General features: G+C 43.8%; 2 protein-coding genes across 10 annotated transcripts in view; both read right to left on the bottom strand.

Moving 5' to 3' along the window:
- ldlrad4a (low density lipoprotein receptor class A domain containing 4a) overlaps positions 1-9,677 on the bottom strand; it is a 54,664-nt gene extending 44,987 nt beyond the window's left edge. For 4 of the 8 annotated variants that reach the window (XM_081705372.1, XM_081705378.1, XM_035528776.2 and 1 more), the window contains exon 1: positions 9,540-9,656. The gene's annotated coding sequence lies outside the window, so the exon portion shown is untranslated. Of the gene's footprint in view, positions 6,045-9,539 lie in introns of those variants that run through there. The other 4 variants (XM_027022881.3, XM_035528777.2, XM_081705376.1 and 1 more) reach the window with 2 other exon arrangements.
- Positions 9,678-10,232: 555 nt separating this feature from the next.
- On the bottom strand, positions 10,233-18,812 carry seh1l (SEH1-like (S. cerevisiae)). Of its 2 annotated transcripts, none has more exons than XM_035529353.2 (9): positions 18,557-18,812; positions 18,095-18,145; positions 17,858-18,004; positions 17,173-17,384; positions 15,989-16,087; positions 15,740-15,880; positions 15,406-15,563; positions 15,161-15,317; positions 10,233-11,434 (listed from the first exon to the last, which is right to left on the bottom strand). In XM_035529353.2, the coding sequence occupies exons 1-9, from the start codon at positions 18,665-18,667 to the stop codon at positions 11,260-11,262; spliced, it is 1,251 nt and encodes a 416-aa protein (XP_035385246.1). In that variant the 5' UTR covers positions 18,668-18,812; the 3' UTR covers positions 10,233-11,259. The 2 variants fall into 2 exon arrangements, with proteins under 2 accessions (XP_035385246.1, XP_035385248.1); XM_035529355.2 differs by lacking the exon at positions 10,233-11,434 and adding an exon at positions 11,751-13,008.
- Positions 18,813-20,015: the final 1,203 nt, after the last annotated feature.

Here is a 20,015-nt window from a genome sequence, read left to right as displayed (position 1 = left end):
GGGAGGGCAGTGCTTCGTCAGTGCCCTTTTTAGATCTGCCCTGGGAACAAGTCCTCTTTATTGGATGTTAGTATTTAAGAGTGCACTGGTGCTGGTTCACACATATGAATACATGCACACACAGAGCTCAAAGAAAGCCACAGTGCAGTGTGGGTTGGTCTAATAATCTATACAGCATTAGGATGGCAGCTGTGTTTTCTGACTGGTCCCTCAAAGGCCACACAGACACAGAGAACACTGCAGGGGAAAGAGCTCAAAAGAACACAGTATTCTCCATTTATCTTACACAGCTCTGTATGTGTGTGTGTGTGTGTGTGTGTGTGTGTGTGTGTGTGTGTGTGTTTGGCTTTAGTGCCTGTGGAGAGATGATGCTGCTCCCTCTTCTCTTTTCTCCCATGCTGGAAGTGTCAGCTTCCACCCAATCAATGACTCTCACTGTGCCACTTAAGGAGTCTAGACAGCAGGGTCAAAGACTGCTCTTCAGTAGTGTGTGTGTGTGTGTGTGTGTGTGTGTGTGTGTGTGTGTGTGTGTGTGTGTGTGTGTGTGTGTGTGTGTGTGTGTGTGTGTGTGTGAGGTCAGGTACAGGGCATACATTATCTACCAGGACAGACAAAGCCATTACACTGACCTAGCAGTCTGGAGGGCAGGGGGTGCTGTTTCTGCTTCTCACACACACACACACACACACACACACACACACACACACACACACACACACACACACACACACACACACACACACACGGTCAACGACCAGACTAAACATTTCACTTCAAAGGCATGTGCTGAGGTAAACCGGGCCTTGTCTAAATGCTGGTCCTGCACACACACACAGTAAGATGAAAGCACCATATAAACTAACGCATGCTAAAAGCTGCAAGTTTACGTGATGTAATGGGTGGGCTCGTCACCCAGCCTCTGCACAGCCTGCCACATTTATCCATTCATCCAGAATCCAAACCCGCACACATTACAGGCAGCGAGACATATAAGCCACATCATCCCTCGGCCCCCTCAGGAAAAATGTAAAAGACTTAAAAAATGTTTAAAAAACTTAACCCAACCTCAGAGTGCTAGACATCTTCAGCAGGCTGTCCATACAGAATTCCTCGGAAAGTGATGATTTAAACCAAAAAGGATATCGATCTCTTTTTTTTTGGCAGATGGACAAACCAACTTCACTTAAAAACATCAGGCAGCTAGAATCCAGCACTGCAGAGCTCCACCCCTATTGCCATGGACTTCCCATTATGCTCCAGCCGCGCATCTCCACAAAGACCTGACTGCACTGGGACTTTTTTGGGTGGGTGGGGGAAGACTGACACACACACACACACACACACACACACACACACACACACACACACACACACACACACACACAGTCACAAACACACAGTCACAGACACACACACACACAGTCACAAACACATAGTCACAAACACACACACACACACACACACACACACAACCTGTCATTGGGTAGCACGGATACATCTGTCCATTGCTTATAATACGAATAATTTACAGGGTACTGTTCTGTTAACACACACACACACAAACAAAAAACATGTACACACGTACATTCACACACAGTAATGGAGTGAAACCATGCCAACTGCAGGCAGCCAGTGTTTCTGCTCCAGCAGACGTTTATAGCACTGTCGTCTCTGCTTCCACGGAGGACGGGTAGCCTGTGTAGGCGTGTGTGCTCCTGTGCTGCTTTAATGCAATCACACAAGGTACTATTTAAAGCTTTTGTGACAGTTTTCACACACATGCTCCTCCCTGTGAAGCTGTCTGGCACTTAGCTTAGGAGGTCACACTGTGTTGGCGTGAAGCTTCAACGCCAGGCTCTTATCACCCCTCCTCGAGGGAGGCACGCAGCATGCTGGACTCGCCTATAGCCTTCACGTCTGTGACCCACAGCAGGCGCCTGCTACCCCTTGAGGATATGCTTGGAGGCGGGGTTTAGGGCACCTCCCACAGAAAGTCTAAGGCCCCATTCATCTGTCCTTCCTACAGTCGTGTAGGCCCGCCCCTCACCACTCCCACAGGCGTGTAGGCCCGCCCCTCACCACTCCCGTCACCAGAGGTAGGTCTGTGCCACATGCAGAACAAAGTGGCCGGGACTGCCGAGCAACAGCAGGCACTTTGTGGATGTGAGATCGGATTTTCACTGTAGCCTCTGCTAAGAAGGAGGTAACCAGGGGACACAGAGTATGCTGAAGCACAGATGCTGAAAGCAGGGCTGAAAAATATATTGCTTGTTAATTGTTATCAAGATACTGCCCTTTGCAATACTGATACTACAGAAGGCTGCAATATGCAATACAGCTCTCAGACAAATCATGTGTTTTACTTGTGTGTTGTTTGTGCTCTAAGTATTTTATTAATCTGAGATATTCCTGATGTTCCAAGGAAGTTTTGATCTCTAATTTCCCTTTAAATGTGGGATTAATAAACCACTATTTTACCTTAAACATACATAATTTTGGTCATAGTTATGCAGACCACATGTTTAAAAACTATGAAAATGAGTTAAAACTACAGATGTAAGCCTTGAATAGTTGAATGTATATTTTACATTTTTCTTGACATTTTTGTAAACTGAAATAACAAATTATTAAAATGAAATAAATATGTAAGAATTACAAAAAAAGTATCAATACGAAAGTGTCCCAAGTTGCCAGGGCTAATAAATAAATCGATGTCATTGCTAGGACATCACTCTGTATGCTGTCCATGGACTAGAATATGGAGTCATGGACTAGAATATGCAGAGGAAGTGTGGACAGAGTGGATGACGTGTAAACTTCACCGCACCGCACTTGGTGCTGGTCTTACTGGGGCCCCGGTGTGGACCGCTGTCCGTGAGAATTCACAATCACTCAGAACAAAACAGCCTGGTCAGAAGCATACAAGCAGGTAATCTGACTGATCCATTCCTTATGTCAGCAAAGTTACATGACACATTACTATTGGCATTCTGCCAAACTCTGATAACCAAGTATTTCCAGTTTCAAACAACACTTCCTCTTCACTGGTACTTATGGTTATGTTGTGCATTGTGAATTTCCTCAGCCTGACCAATCACAGCCATACTAAGTTCTGAAGCATTTAAGCACTATTAGATGAAATGAATAATCAATATCTCTGACAAATTTCACAATGATTCCTAAAAGGGTGCACAATATATGTTCATTTTTATTGCAACGCTAGTCTTTCCAATACCAATACTGCAGGAAGCCAACATATGCTAAATAATCCCTCATATAAAATCATCAAATTTTTTGCTATGTTCAGTGAGCATCCTGACTAATCATAGATATTCCATCTGGGACTGTACTACATATGACAGTCACAGCACAGCACTTTGATCACATCATGCCGCCATACTGTCATACCATCACAACCCTAAAAAACAGCCAGCCAGTATCTCCTGCTCACCAGTGGCTGCAGTCAGCCGTGTGGCAGACACACCGAGCATACCCAGCCAAATATTTCACCTGTGCACGTCAGGGACACTGGGCCAGACCTTTCCCCTTTAGAGCGTCGAGCTGTGTCCAACCCCGTGCTACATGGCCAGAAGGCATCTGGTGGCACAGTTAGGCCAGACACGTCACACAATCCCCCACCCTGCTCAAGTCAAGAGGACTTCTCTCTCGTATGGCAATGATGGGAGAAAGCTGTAGTTTTCGAAGAAATGAAGAGCAGTCTTCTTTTTCTTGACTGATGATGTGGTTGGAAAAGGTGGTGCATCACAACGGCAAAAACAACCAAACATGAAGCCATTTCATTAGCTGCAGCTCCATCACAGTTATTCCAAATACACCACAGGAGCTTCTATTAGTGGCTCTTAAAGCCCCAGCTATTGTAATATTAAATGTTTGCATGATGCTCAACTATAATGTTATTTTAAACATTCAGCAATTTTTCAGTTAAAAAAATAAGAAATATCATAGACTGCTGAAAAACTAAATTGCCTCATTAGTCCTAGCTGAGGACCTAATATTCCAGGGAGGTTTTTATGTTTTCTGTCAGGCTGAAACTGAAGGTTTGTGTACACACAGCTATCTCCATGAAAATACTGCACTGACTTCACTTCAGAATAACTTAGCCTAACACCGTTACCTTTGAGATTTGCTGCAGTTGAGTTTTCTTGTAGATAAGCAGCCTTATCTAATGCTTATTTTAATATGATTAGAATTAACTCATTGTCCTATAAGATGTGATCTTGACGTCATTGAGATGCCCTGATTTCTGTGAGAACACATGCAAATCAAATTTATGTCAGCATATTGATGTATAAAACACCATTTGTATAAACATTACAGTCAACATGTAGGTTTGACAACACAGCAGTGCATACGCTGTTAAAAGGACCATTTCAAAGAAATTATTCTGTGCACTTGGCTAAGGCTTTTGCTTACGTAGCTTTCACTGCCTAGCTAGCTAGGTTGCTCAGAGTCAAACAGAGAAGCAGTAATACAGTTTGGTGGAGGCGCAGCAGCCTTCTGACTATTGACAGTAAATTTTACTTAAGCTTTACCCAGCATGAGGACATGCCATTTTACATCGCTTGGGGAGAAACTCTGGTGAAATAATTGTGTAATTTACTGTACTTTGGAACAGTTTTCATATAATGCACTTTGTATATAAATTATGTGCCCAGAAGAGCAAGCTAAATCTAACTGGAAAGAAAACACATATTTAGGTTCCCTGGCTCTTTAAACGTGAACCTGGGACGGTGTCAGTGAAAGGCTGAGTTCCATTGAGTCAGTGCTGTGGTTGGAATTCTCCTGGAGATCCACAATGTGATCCAAGACTGTTCTCAGACCAGCAGCTAGAGGGCAATGTATGAACCACTGCAGCACCTGGTCACAGCTGGCATAGTTCCAGCTCTGCATACAGACACAGTCACCCAGGCCCATCATACCATCCTTCTCAAATTACTGGATTTGTCTGCCCCCCAGCCAGACATATTGAACAGGACTGAATATGTGTGTGTGTGTGTGTGTGTGTGTGTGTGTGTGTGTGTGTGTGTGTGTGTGTGTGTGTGTGTGTGTGTGTGTGTGTGTGTGTGTGTGTGTGCGTGCGCGTGCGCGTGCGTGTGCGTGTGCGTGTGTGATCATGGCTCAGCAACAGACACGACTCCATATCCTATGCACATGTAATTGTATAGCTTTGACAGCAGCTGGTGTGATCCAAAATCATCAGATTTCCAGGCGACCTCCTGTGGGCTGGTTGAGTGCAGAGGTGTTCAACCACACTGCATAAGTCTCTACCACATCTGAAACGCCTACACCAGCACAAAAGCCCAGCACATGAAGAACACCCTGCACAGACCAGGACAAATACCTAGTCCAGGATAAATGTCTAGTCTAGGATAATCTCCTAGTCCAGGATAAGCGTCTAGATAAGCATCTGCTCCAGGATAAATGCCAAGACGAGACACCACAGCCACTCTAAGGATTAGGAACAGCTTCACTGGCACCTCCTGGTAGCACAGTGCCATCTTCATTCTGTTTAATATCTGTTATTTAACCCACGCAAACAAATTTGGTTTTCATTAACACACCGACTTTTGGTTTTGACATTCCCCACTGCATCAGGGTGTTTGTTATGTAATTGTTCCAAATGTGGTTTTAGGGGAAAAAATAAATAAAATTTAGAAGTGTGTGAAATTTTTTAAAACTTTGATGAGCTGAATTAGTAATACATTGGAATAAGACCTTTAATAAAACACACAGAAATACAAAAACCTACAAATACACACACACACACACACACACACACATGGTTCCAGGCCAGCTTCTCCTGCTTCCCACCCAATTAATTATTCCAGCCATTTTGAAGAGTGGAGGGGAACCAATCCATCACAGCACCTTCAAAGCAAAAAGCCATTCAGCTGGAATTCTGATCAATATTTATGGGGCATACATGAATACAACTGAGCCTCTTCAAAAAGAGTCAGAAAATCAGAGAGGCAGATGACCTATCCTTTTATTATTCTCTCTCTCTCTCTCTCTCTCTCTCTCCCCTCCCCTCTCTCTCTCTCTCTCTCTCCCCTCCCCTCTCTCTCTCTCTCTCTCTCTCTCTCTCCCCCCCCCCCCCCCCCCCCGAAACGAGTCATAGCTTTGCTCCAAAGTCCCATGGAGCCGCCTGCCATATCGTGAGCTAATAGGAACAGAGGGCTCCCTGGGTGGAATAAGAAAGCTGCCTCAACCAACCACAATACTGCAAAACTGCCTGTCAGACATACACTACGAGCACTGCCATGACGCCAACACCGAGCCAGTGCTGCTAACAGCAAGCCAACAACGCTAGCCCACTAGCCTGAGCGAAGTGCTAGTCGCCTTCTCCGGGCTCCATCTGATGTGGTACGGCACCTGGACAGACAGAACAGCACTTCAGACAGTACTTCAGAACAGCACTCGCAAGTTTGTGCTCGCCAGGTCACGCTGCACTATTCTCCCAAGCAGCATGAACTACAGTGAGCTGCAGAATAAGACCCATGAGAAAATGGATGGCGGTTACTGTTGAGGCAGAAGGAAGCCCAGTTTCTCACTGCAGTGTCTTCCCATGAATTTAGTGTGACAGACTTACTGACCCCCTGATAAGTCTCTCCAGTGGGATTCCAGCAAATGACTATTTCAGAAACAATCTGTCCATAAATGTACTGAGTAATCGATTTTTTTTTCATCTACATTGTACCGAGTTGAATTTCCTGACTCTTTTGTGCATAAGCTCCATGACTGACGACATCGATTAATCGCCACATCCCCGTTTTCCGCTAATTTACATATTTCATGCAGGGCTCCACCCACATCCGCACGAGCGCCGTAAGCCACGCCCCTGCATCTCTGCTACTGCAGGCCAACGTGCGTCAGGTTTTTTTTTAAGCTAAAAAAAGATGCGAGCACTAGTAAAACAAGCTTACATGCCATGTCTAACCGTGACAGACACTGTTCTCAACACCTTAGCGCCCGTTCGAGCGTTGATTTCCCATATCCGTCCCATTTTGTCCGTTTATTGGTGATGACAGACGAAGCCTCACACCTAAAGTTTGCTGAAACCACCTCTTTTGTTCTGATAAACATGCAATCTACAACCTTTTAATTTGTTAATCATCGCTTCACAAAGGCTCGTAAATGTCTCAGAGCTGCAGAGTTGGTGGAGTGTGTGCAATCAACGCTGCAGCCTGTTACGCCCGGGGAGGCGTGCGCGTCTCTACCTTAAGACATAATGACCCAGGAGGGCATTTCCGCGTTTATTAAGCGTCGCAAGTCTTTCATCTGCCGCCAACGACCAGTTTGGACACAACAACTCCGCAGTCGGTCAGGCACTACCGGCGTGAGAAAACTTGCAACACGGTTGAAGGAAACCGCAGCCAAACGCGCCCGAGGTGACCGCTTTCACATCGGCCGCCCGCACAGAGGCGCCCGCCCCGCCTCCATCTGCCCCCAAGGGGGAGAGAATTATTTTCACGTCTCCTTCGACAAGACCTTTGCTAACCCATATAGCATCGCAAACAAAATTAGCTCTCCGTGGCGGAGTGAGCTGCTAAAAGTTCTGGTGTGGCTCGGGCGGGCAGTGGGGAGTCCCCGGGACGTGCGCGGAGGAACGGGATGAGAAGGGAGGGGGTGTTATTATATGTATAATAATATGCAATATTTAATATGGTCTGTAAAACGACTAGAAGGCGATGTTGCAACAAGCCGGTTCACCCGTTGCACGGTAATGGCATGCACCAGACATCACAGCCGACGACTAAGCCGTTTTGTCCCGGTCTCCGAGATCAGCACTGCGTGAACGTGTTGCACTGCTGAACTGGAACCAGGTCTTCCCATTTGGGGAATGAAGGTTTTTAAATAACCAGTGAGCGAGGCAAACCGCCGCAGCGATGTGTCGGGATTTAGCCGAGCGGGCCAGAAGCGCTCTTGTAGTCCGCGAGACTTGCTCCGCTCGAAGGAACTAATCACGTGATCACGCGAATCCCGGCACTCGGGCGACCGAGTGAGACACATGAAGTGCCGATAAACGGTTTGTCTTGCACTTGTCGTCCTGATGTGAGGAAAATGTTTGTAAAAAGTCACTGCGTGGTGAGCTCAGTGCGCAAAGATCGCATACTGTGAGCTCATTCAGGAAAGCATCAAAAAACAATTCTGAAATCATGTGGCAAGTTTATATCACACGGTGGATGATTCAAGGTATTTAGATGAGAACCCAGATCCAGAAGCAAATACTAATTTTTGAAAACTCTTAAAAAACATTACGACCTACATATAGCCTACTTATCACCACCACACAGTGTGTTGTCCCTGTGAATCGAATCCGCAACCTCGGTGTTGTGAGCTACAAGGGAATATTCACAAATGACCTAAGATTAACCCTGCAAAGCTTGTAAAGGAACATATGCAACCTGGACTGTTTATATGTCTATATAGCAATAACCACTGAAATGTTTGTCAATCAGTCAAAAACAATCACATATAGGCCTATGGTCACAACCGCAGATATGTTCACATAATAAGCACCCCACGCTATAGTCAGCTGAAAGAGGTTTTTGGGAGGGAAAAGGAATGCTGCCCTAAAACTGTAACATGTTTTCATATTTCCACCACAACGACACATCCTTCAAAATAATCTTCAAGAGTGCACATGCATATTTAACGATTACATATTATTTGAGTCGAAATTACACAGTCCTTGGTTAAAACAAGGATCAGCATGAAAGTAGGTTATATAGAGACATTAGCGTATTCAAAAGTCCTGAGTGTATGTACTGTAACGGGACACATGTAATTTTCCAGTGGCCAAAACAAAACAACATCCCATTTGATATGCACGTAATGCACTAATTAGAGATTTATTACAATCAGCCACAAAAATAAATACATTCAGAACAAACATTAAGACAGAAAATATAATCTAAGTTCAAAATGACTTTACGGTGCTTTCTCCGGTATGGGCCGTAGAAGAGACTAATGGCTAAATTGCATAAATGGTTATTACTATCATCATCATCATCTTTAACGGTGCTCGGTTTCCATACCATTAGTCTGGACATACGATGCCCAAATGGAAACGAAAAGAGGTGACTTCGTTTCGTCCAAATAAGTTTCCCTGCGCATCAACAAAATAAGTTTAACGACTATAGGACAGGGGGGAAGGCGTATTCAGCGCAGTGTCTCACAACTGAGTCACACACAAGCGCCAAGTTCAGAGCTAATGAGCAAGATTTCTCCATCCTCCTTTTAACGCGTTTAACTTCATGTCTGTTTCGCAGGAGAAAAAACTTCGGCGTTGTACGACAACACAGCTATAATGCTGATCACTAAGAAAGCATTAATTGTTAGCGCCCCCTTTAAGAACTTGAAACCTCAAACGTGAGCCTGTTTTCTTTTCGACTGCGCTGTCTGCAACAACTTCCATTTCTTGCAGAACTGAAGCTGTCTTAGCTGCCACAATATTCGACTGTGTCCGTCTAGTCCCACCATCTAAAACTGTTTAGTATGACAGAAATGTCGCTTACGTTTGCAGGCTCCAGCTCCCGATTATGACAGAGCCGCAGAAAGAGAAGTGTCGCCTCCAGACGGTCTCCGCTACCCGCGGGTGTCAAATGTGTCTAGACGGTCTCACTCATTGCCAAAGTCGTTAGATCACAAACTCCGTTGTATATCCCCCTCCCACTTCTCCAGGTCCATCTGAATAATTTAGAAAATGCTGTAGCGACATCTGCAGAGTAGGAGTACTAAAGAATGTAAACTTAGATGGGCAAGACTATTTTCGGCAGACCGTCCAACGGTATGGCTTATAACTTTGTTATAAATTGATTACCCCATATGTGTGAAGTCTCGACTTTGTTATATAATTCATTTCAAGTTAAGTTTAGTGTTTTAAATGTAGAATGTAGCAAATAAAACAAAACTATGTTCACTATTAAAGTGCGAAATTTAAACACAGCGCACACAACTCATGACAAAGCTCAGAAAATATATAGTTTTATGTGCTGAACTGCGTGTAAGTGAGATTTCTCTACATAAACCAAAAGTGTGGAGTGCGGCGGTAGTTTCTTCTCTGACGCTGAAATTGTTCAGCAAATTGCTCTCCATAGTTCTTCTCTAATTATTCCATAGAATATTAACATAGAACAATGAATATTAAGTTATGCATATAGGTTCTCATGGCCGGATATTTTTTCTCAAGGAGAAAAAAAACACATTCGTGTACTACAGTAATTGGTTTTAATTTCCTTGACTGAGTCAAGAGATTATTTGTAAAATGTAAAATGAAACAGGAAAAAAATGTTCTAAAGTATTACTGAATTACATTTCCTGTATTGCCTTTTTTTATAACCATCAAACCATGAGCTATCATAGGATCAGATTAACACAGTTAAACACATTGAGAGGACACAGACAACCTTGAGTAAAAAAAAAAAAAAAAAAAAAAGACATTTGTCGTCTGAGCCTCCCATACATTGAGCAACCATACAGTGTTTGTCAGTGTGTGTATGTGTGTGTGTGTTAAACCCCAGACACCACCCCCTGGTGTAAGTTTAATTGAATGAATCCTTGGCCCCAGGGGACAAGGGTTGGTTGCCAGTCAGTGTTGATCTGTCTGAGGCCAGACACCAGCATGAAGACTGGGAAGGAGACTCATTCCAGTGTCAAGGGGTTGCATCATTTGCCCTCTTAAAAGCTTTGTCTACAGAGGTGCCTGACCCCCTCTGGATGGTATTTAAAATGCCTTCCAGGGCACTGCATGCAGACACACACAGGGTTGCCAGGTGTGCAATTAGGACACCAAAAGAGTATATGTTCCTTTGATAAACATGACCAGCACAACCTGTATGGCAGAGTACATCAGTTACATCTGCTAAGGGTGTGTGTGAGAAAGCAAAAGAGAGTGGGCCAGTGCTTTAGGTGTGAGCCGCAGTGCTTGACCCGCTCCATTTAGGCAAGAAAGCAATGAAGTGTCAGCATTCATCAAACATAGAGAGGGGAGGGGAAAAAAAACACTTTGAGACTAGTTACATGAACACAGCAGATTCTCTATTGTAGTTGTGAATAAAACAAAAGAAATATGAACATTTTGGCAGAAAGGATTACTCCACAAGCATATAGAAATGGAGGATCAGATTTCACAACAACCAAAAGCAACAGCAAACCCAGACATCTGTGATTCATTAAGCTGCAGAGAAGCTGTTGAGCTCAGTGTGGAAGTGCATCCTTCCGACTGGAGGGGGCGGGTCATTCGTGCTCTGGGGGCTGGCTGAAGACAGCAGCGGAGTATCGGCGACGTAATTGTAGTGGCTTCTGCGTGTGGCTGGAAACATTCTCACAGGCGTGCTCAATGAGAGAGGGAGGAAGGAGGTGGGTCAGCCTTGACCCAGTCCGGGGGGGGTCCAGTGGTGGGAAGAAATATCTGCATGAAGACCCAAGCAACTATTAGACATAGTTCACACACACACGCAGCAGTTGGCAAGGGCTGTACATACACACAACTCAAACAAGACATGGATTGATAGGATCATAAGGCAAAGGAAATTCAAATGTGGTGTTGAATCTGCAAGTCATCAATAATAGTGTGCTGGCAGCACAGGCAGATGTGTACATGGAACTAAAATCTCTTTTTAGGATAAATATTTTCACTTGGGGTGACAAACGTTCTGAAGACTACATTGTATATTTATGGTTCCTGTCAAGGAGCAGATATGGGCAGAAAGACAGTGTCCAGGAAATAACACACCATGCTGCTTTATTTGCGACCCTTTATTTCACACATCTAAGCCACCCCAAAAGTCGTAACAGCTTTTAAAAACTGCTTACAAAACTGTACTTCCTTTTTGTTAAAACCAAATGTACTGAAGATTGGTGACAACCTCAAGATGATGGAATATCCAAGCAAGAGTTTTGCTTTGAACATAAGAAATGAAGTAGAAGGGAGAGCACGCACAAACACACATTACAAATTAAAAGTGCAGATCATCAGGTCACCAGCGCGTCTCCTCCAGCTCCTGTTTAACATTACTGAACATAATCTGTTCAAACAGCATCTTGGTTTTCAGCAAAAATGTAAGTAACACATCCAGTAACACGACTGAAATCTGGATATGGTCACTAGAACTGGCTGAACTGCTTCCTGCTGGTGAGAGGAATTAAAACTGAAGAGTAAAAAGCAACCAAGCAAGCTCAGTGTCTCCCTCTACTGTTAGTACTTTGTAACAGCAGAACATACTCATTAAAGAATCATGAGTTCAGGCTACATTGGCAAATACACAGCCACGGATTAGTAGTTTGAGGCATTAGTAAGCAGGTTACTAACTAAATCCATTCTAATATCCCAAACACACAAAAAAAAAATAAATAAAAAAAATTGTGAGGAGAATGTGGAATCTACAATGCATCATTTTCTGCACTACCCAGTGATCTTAAAATTACTGGAAAACAGCTGGCTTTCAAAATAAAAGCCCCTGTTAAATTATTTTGGTGACTTCATAATGCGGTGTCATGCATCGTCTAATCAGAGGCTGTTCATTGGTGGACTACATGTGCTATGAAACACACGACAGACATTTAGCCTAAAATCCAATTTCGACTATTACTGTAATCATTCTTCTTTTATTTTACCGCACAAGAAAGAAAAAAAAAAAAGTACATACATATATTGTACATTTCCCTAGGGAGCAATGTGTTTTTAATACACAGATCTTTATATGAAATTAATAGTAAAAACAAAAACACAACAAGAAAATGCCATCAAACGACAGACACAAGCAACACGTCTGCATTTCTTGCAGTATCCACACACCAAACACAGTCAGTGCCACATGGCAGCAGCGGCTGTTAGATTAGTAGATTGAGGAGTGTCTGGTTGGTCTGTAGAGGTGTCACTCAGTGCTGGGGGAGGGGTTACTGGGATTCTCGTCCAATCCTGTGTGTGCGCACATGCAGCAAGCTGTCAGTCGCCATTAGCCTGGCATCAGCTGAGCTTTTTTTCTGTTAAAAACAAGACAAACACCTTTAAACTCATGACAAACTTAATCAGGAAACACAGATATAAATTAGATACGGAACAGTTAACTGAAGCACATCAGACTAAAGCCTCAGTCGTTCTGTGCGCATCCATGAGGTTTGTAGGGTCCTTCCTGGCCTTGCACGCATCTCGCTGGACCACGCGCATTCACTTAAAGGAGACACAGACACAGACACACATTCGTGGCAGTTATAGGATTAGATGCCCATCTGTCTGCATAAAAACTATAACCCAGCCCAAACTCTCACTGGCAATTCACAAAATCCTTTCAGGCCTGGGCTGACTTAATGACTAAGAAATCATTCAAGGATAAGTTATATTTAAATAATATACATACAAACATGTATGCATGCACGTGTGTATATTCTATACATTTTAGATGTCCTGGTTTCTAAAATGCCACTTTGTACCCTTCTAGAAAGGATGACCACCATAGCAACAATACATCTGCATGCGTTTACAGAGCGGCCAAAATTCACCATGTGCCTGGAAGCCAGTGACCTTCCTCAGTGTGGGCCAGCAGTGCTTCCAATTCTGACTCCAACATTTAACCTATCTAAGCCACTGCTGTTCTAAAAGGCCTTCCGTCTCTCTCTCACACACACACACACACACACACCTCTTTGTTTAAGTTAGTTGTCCATGTGGTGAATCTGCAAAAGAACACCTTCTCTTCCCCATAAGGAACAGTAATCGTACGTGTCCCCATTTACACCACACTAACCAAAGAATGTGTTCTGTGAAGCTGTTAAGTACCATGATTTTCTCTAGATCATACACTAGCAGACCCAGGAGTGAGGTCAACATGCGTAGGACTGTCCTCAGTGCCCCATGCCCAGGGCAGGACAATACGACTATATAAACTCATATATCGATATGCTTAAGGAAAATGGCAAGATACAATATGATAAAGTTTGACAAGTATAATGTTAAAGGTATCAGTATTTATTTGTAAGACCAATAAGAGTTTGCTCTATTATCCAAGTGTGTTTCTGCTTTGTGGTATTTCATTGACTCAGCAAACTGCCGTGGATGATCAACTGAGATTGTGAAATTAAATTCGTGGTGCTGCTATCTTTAGTTGCCCTATTTTTAACACATACTTTGCATTATGTCTACCGAAACCAGACCATTTTCACACATCCAACCCACGGTGGGTTTTTTTTTAAATTAAATCTTCACCACTGGCTTCATCAGTCATCACTGAAAAAGACCTGAATGAGTGTGATGAGCACGGTGAACACTGCTACGATAGCATACACTGATAATGTTGGGACAGTTTATGTGTGTCTGCGTGAGCATGTTGGTGTGAGTATGTCAGTGTGTGTCTGTGTGCGTGTACACACGTGTGCATGAGAGGGAGGACAAGTAGTGAGTATAAATAATACTTTTGTTTAATTTTGTTTAATTGTCTCCCCCCACCATTTCATATAAATCTGTCCCAGATAATTAGTTGTCAATTTACAAAATACAGTACGTCTTGTCATATTAAGTGTAACGCTGTTTAAAAAGGGTTAAATCATCTCTAAGAGATGTAGGTAATTCATTGGTTTGAACTTAATCCCTCAGTCTGCGTTAAGTACTGAGAGGAGAGGTCCATATACGAACTGCTCCGTGAAAAATCCAAAAGCAGCGAATACTGCAAAGTGACATTCATGTGCAATATTACCTCTCGATGAAATCTGCCATACGTAATATTAACTGAGCTTCTTGATGTGGTTGCAAGAGTGAGTTTGTCAAGTGGGCTAGGCTTTGAGGCCAAGGTGACATGATTATCGTAGATATCTATGATATCCAGCTCGTCTACGAAGACAAAGAATTCGTTTTCTTAGAAGTCTCTGCAATGTGTCTTCCTTTAACACTGAATTGTATTCATCATTTAAAAACACAGAAACTATTGCACGAATGAGGTGAAAGGGCTGACCGCGCATTTCCTACACAATACAAAGTGATAAGCAAATGGTTCAGTGGCACCAGTGACTGAGCCACACACCTTGGCATATTCAGTGTTAATGTGCTCATTTTCTATGGCTTGTATAAAACAGTATCAAATATATCGCCACGTGCGATATACCTGCCAGCCCCGCCCATGTCCTCGGTGCCCAGCAACCATACCTGCCCGCAGATGCTGCCCCTGCCACACTGTTTTGAGGGGTCGGCGCTCCAGAGGACCCCGGGGTGTTCAGGGCCAGGCCCTGAACAGACGAGCCATTCACGGGGCTGCCATCTCCTCGCAGGATCCCAGTGCATTTCCAGTTGTCCATGTAGTTCGCTGGAGAGCAGAGACGACAAGGAAGTGGGTGTGATGGTATGGGACAGGGTGGAGTCTAGGCATGTGACAGGGAGAGATCGGGGCTCACCCTTCCAGAGCCGAACGCAGCCGTCATCCCCGGAGGACGCCAGCAAGGTACTGGTGATGTTCCAGCTGACTCGCCACACCTGCGAGTTGTGGCTGTCGAACTGGGCCAGCAGCTGCACCTCGAACTTGGTGGGGCCAGAGCTGGTAGTGCTGTCTCTCCTGGCACACAGAAGCACAAGGGGCCAAACGAACCCATCCACTCACCTCGCCTCAGATGCCAACAAATAAAGTAGCACTTAAACATGCAAACAGCAAACCAAGGCTTCGCAACTTGTTTAGCAGCAAGCCGTTTAGCTGCCGTTTGCACTGCGGCGAAGTGCGTCAGGCTCACATACCGGAGGGGCACGAGTTTGAAGATGCGCACGTCTTTGGTGGCTATGGCCAGCACGTGGAAGGATCTTCCAAGGTTGGGAGCGAAAGCGATGTCGTGGACTGGATCAGTAACGGTCATCAGTGTTTCTGCCTTGGCATACTTCCTACAGGGGAGCATCAGCATGAGGTGTCACCACCTCTCTCTCCATCCTCACACCCAAACTGACAGAGGACACAGAAACGCGGGCATGAGCCAGAAGGTCTGGGCTCACCTGGTGTTCTCATTGTATTCGTAGATCTGGACCTTTCCACTGTAGGTCACATTGTTGTCGTCGCTGCCCACGGAAATCATAGGAGGATGGGCCCGGGAGCTGGGGACAACAGCCAATCACAGCAGAGTTACAGCATATACAATGAAGCCTGCTTATACCTGATGACAGGCACAGGAAGTATGAAGTGCATCTGGCTGCCATTGGCCCATTTATGCTGTCACACTGGTGGGGCTTCACTCCCCTGGTAGATGGCTAAAAGGCTTTAAAAGATGCAGAGCTCAAGCCATATTTTAAAACGACTGCACTGAGTGAGAAGGTGGCAATTTAAATTGGCCTTGTAAAAATTCCCTAAAAGGTTTAACCTGCAGAATTGCTCTCTTTAGAAAGGCTTGACATTTATTCTCAGCAGATGTCTGCGTGTGTGTTACCAGCCTATGGTGCTGGCTTCCCCTTTTATGAATAACTTTATAGAGGGCATCAACAATCCCATCTTGAATCACTTCCAGCATCTCATAGATCAACTCCATCATCAGTGATGAACCATATCTTGATTGCATGTGTGTATTATTGTTGGTACAGGTTTATAGTTCCAAATTTTAGAGGATCTTACATAATTTGGTTATAGAGGAACTCAATTTGAAAGCAGTTACAGGAGTTCACTGATGAAGCATGAAAACTTCTCTCTGAATGAATAGAGTTCACATTGTGTGTAAATGCACAACAAACTACACTTATATCTCAGCACCTCAGCAAGCATTCCGAAGTGTAGCTTTGCTCTGCCTCCCTAACAAGGTGGGCTCCATCATAGCGATGTGCTAATGTGTTTTTAATTTCACCTTACATTAGACTCCTTTTGTCCCTTTTAACCCCGTTTTCCAATTCCAACTGTCATTTCACAACCCATTTTAGAATACTGTTTTTTTTAGATATATGTAGCACATTTATTGAAGGACACAGTGCGTATGAAGCATTGTACTGCAAATGTAATGTCCCCATATAGGACAATAAAGTCTAACCGAAGACTCTGTAGTTATGCCATACTATCCCTAACACAGATTGTATGAGGCCACAAGGTGAAAGGTGACATTGGGAGTGTGTAGGAGAGGTAGTGAGTGTAAAGGTGTATGCAAACACCTCCCCAGTCCAAGTCCTACCGTCCTCTACCAACACACACACACACACACCTGGAGGGGTTCCATGAGATGCAGGAGCAGGACAGCTTGCAGGAGATCTCATGCTGCAGGCTCCACTGGCTGAGATTCATGACGTCCGGTGCCTCATAGATGCGAACCACGCCATCAGCTGAGCATGTGGCCAGAACCAGACCCATGTGCTTCGGGGCAAACTTTACATCAGTCACCGATGTCCTACTGTCCACCAGCGTGGTCCTCTTTATCTACAGAGACGCCACAGAGTTGTGAAAACATCCCCGTTTCTTAATAAGGGTTAAGGAACACAACGTTAATTTAACATTATAAAATGTATATGGGGACGGTGGTGTCTCAGTGGTTAAGGTACTTCACTAGTAAACAGAAGGTTGCCAGTTCAAGTCCCACCACTACCAGGTTGCCACTGTTGGGCCCCTGAACAAGACCCTTAAGCCTTGATTACTCAAGTTGTGTTCAGTCAGAATTGTAAGTTGCTTAGGATAAAAGGGTTAGCTAAATGCCGTAAATGTAAGTGCTCTGGTAAATGGCACTCGAGACGTTTACATAAGAGAAAATTTATATTTACTTTTTTTTTTCCCCGAATCAGCATACGTACTTGCAGGAAATCAAACACTCCAGCAAAACCCTCCAGCAATAATGCACAACCAACACGTTACAAAAAAGTGATGGTGAGCGTAACCCATGGCGATGGGCCCCTCACCCAGTGACTGAGCCCGCGTTGCTTGTCGTTCGACTCTCCGACTATTTCCTCCCACACGGCGGCGGTGCGGTCGAAGGAGCAGGACGCCAACACCTGGCCGAACTCGGGGTGCGCCCACGTCACACGCCACACGGAGCCGCTGTGCGTCTGTAGTCGCCGGGGATGCAAAACACCTCTGACCAGGTTGCGACCATCAAAAACACTCCAAAAGACTGATTTGATCAGTAAAACAACTACCTTCCAGCTCGCTGTGCAGTGCCATTCCCCGCTGTCGCTCTTATCCCAAACCTACGTTAAACACAATTGTACATTTGTGTCGGATTACCGGGTTTTAATAACTCAAGACACGTATGCTAAAACCGAGTAGGAAACAAAAACATACTCCGCAGCAATAAACATGGGATGCTTAGTGGCTGATGTTAACAGTCGAGCTGAGGTTTTGAGTATTAAAATCGAGCAAGACGCAGGTCCATTTGAGATTCGCGATACACCACGTGTGCCAAACATGCGAGACAAATCAGTTTTAGAACAGCATATCACAACAGTATGTTAAACTAATATACATATATGCATAGTTTAGGGTACTGTTGTGATATATATATATATATATATATATATATATATATATATATATATATATATATATATATATATATATATGATCTCTGCTTCCTGAAAACGTTGCCTAACTAACAATACCTTGACACTTTGATCACTCGAACAAGTGGCCATCCTTCGGCCATGGAAGTCATAAGAAACATCGTGGATGAGGTCCTTGTGGTCCGCTGCGATACTTCTTGCCACGAACATCCTCGACTCTATCGATATCCACAAAAATACACAAACCTACCAAGAAACCCGATCAAATTCTGGGTGGCACGTCAGTAAAACCTCGAGAAATTTTACGCAACGTGAAAATGTACTCAAGGCGCCATTTTTATCGTCTATTTCTGTTTCAAACAACTCAGAAATGTTTAAGCGCCGACTACTGCCGCCTACAGTGTTGGAGGTGTCGTTGGCCTCGTTGGCAACCGTTTGAGACCTGTGTACAACATTTTGTCTTAGCAAGAATACCAGATATGGCCGATGGGTTGAAAAATGTATTGAAAATGTACAATGAAAGTGTTAGCACAACAGTAAAAGTCTTTTAAAAAGTATTTTCCGCGGTGATTATTTTCTAATTGGCTCAATCCTTTAAAAATATTTTAAATGTTATCATCTTAATGTAATTAAAAAGGTTGTGTATAACAATGTATTTCATGTATGTATTTCATTAATGTATTTCAATGTAAATTAGCAATTATATATATATATATATATATATATATATATATATAGATAGATAGATAGATAGATAGATAGATAGATAGATAGAGAGAGAGAGAGAGAGAGAGAGAGAGAGAGAGAGAGAGAGAGAGAGCAGTACCAAGTAATGTAAGCAGAATACATAAAGATGAAAAATTACCAGGGTCTGAAAGAAAAATTGGAGAGAATGTGGAAGATTAACACCAAGGCTGTTCCAGTGGTGATAAGGACAGCTGTGTGATAAAGGCACCCCTAATATGGAGGAGTGGCTCAGTACAGTGGCACACAATCTCAGTCCAGTGGAGCACAATATATATAAATGTGCTACTGGAACTAATACAAAACAATCTTGGACATGAGGGGAGAATAGAAGACTGTTGGAATGCTACTACACAAGTAACTCCTGTACAAGAGGGTAAAGAAGAGGATGTGGGAACTATGGATACTTCAAAACTTAACATCTAGTCTAACACAGAAACATCTAGTAGCTCAGAGTTCCAACATCCGCTAGTGCCAACTGCTGTCACAACTAGAGACTGATGAGGTACAACACACATGTAACAGTAATGGGGTGCCAGAACAACAGGTCAGAGGTCAGACAGACCAACTTGTGCATCACCTCGACTGACTACAAGAAAGCAAATGATTCATTACCCAACACACGGATCCTGGAATGCTTGAGGCTGTATGTCGTAAATTCTATGGACCTCACTCATTCCTCCAGTCCCACACCCACATCTACTTCGCATTGACAATTCTGATCTCACTCAGCCAAATACTAACAAGCATCACATGCTCCTCATTTCCCCCTCCTCTATTTAGTTAACCCTCATTCGCAACCTCACTATGAAAT

This window comes from Electrophorus electricus, chromosome 2 (genome assembly GCF_041902795.1).
Source record: "Electrophorus electricus isolate QZ-2024a chromosome 2, ASM4190279v1, whole genome shotgun sequence".
Classification (NCBI taxonomy): Eukaryota; Metazoa; Chordata; class Actinopteri; order Gymnotiformes; family Gymnotidae; genus Electrophorus; species Electrophorus electricus.
This window is presented reverse-complemented; position numbering and strand designations above follow the sequence as displayed.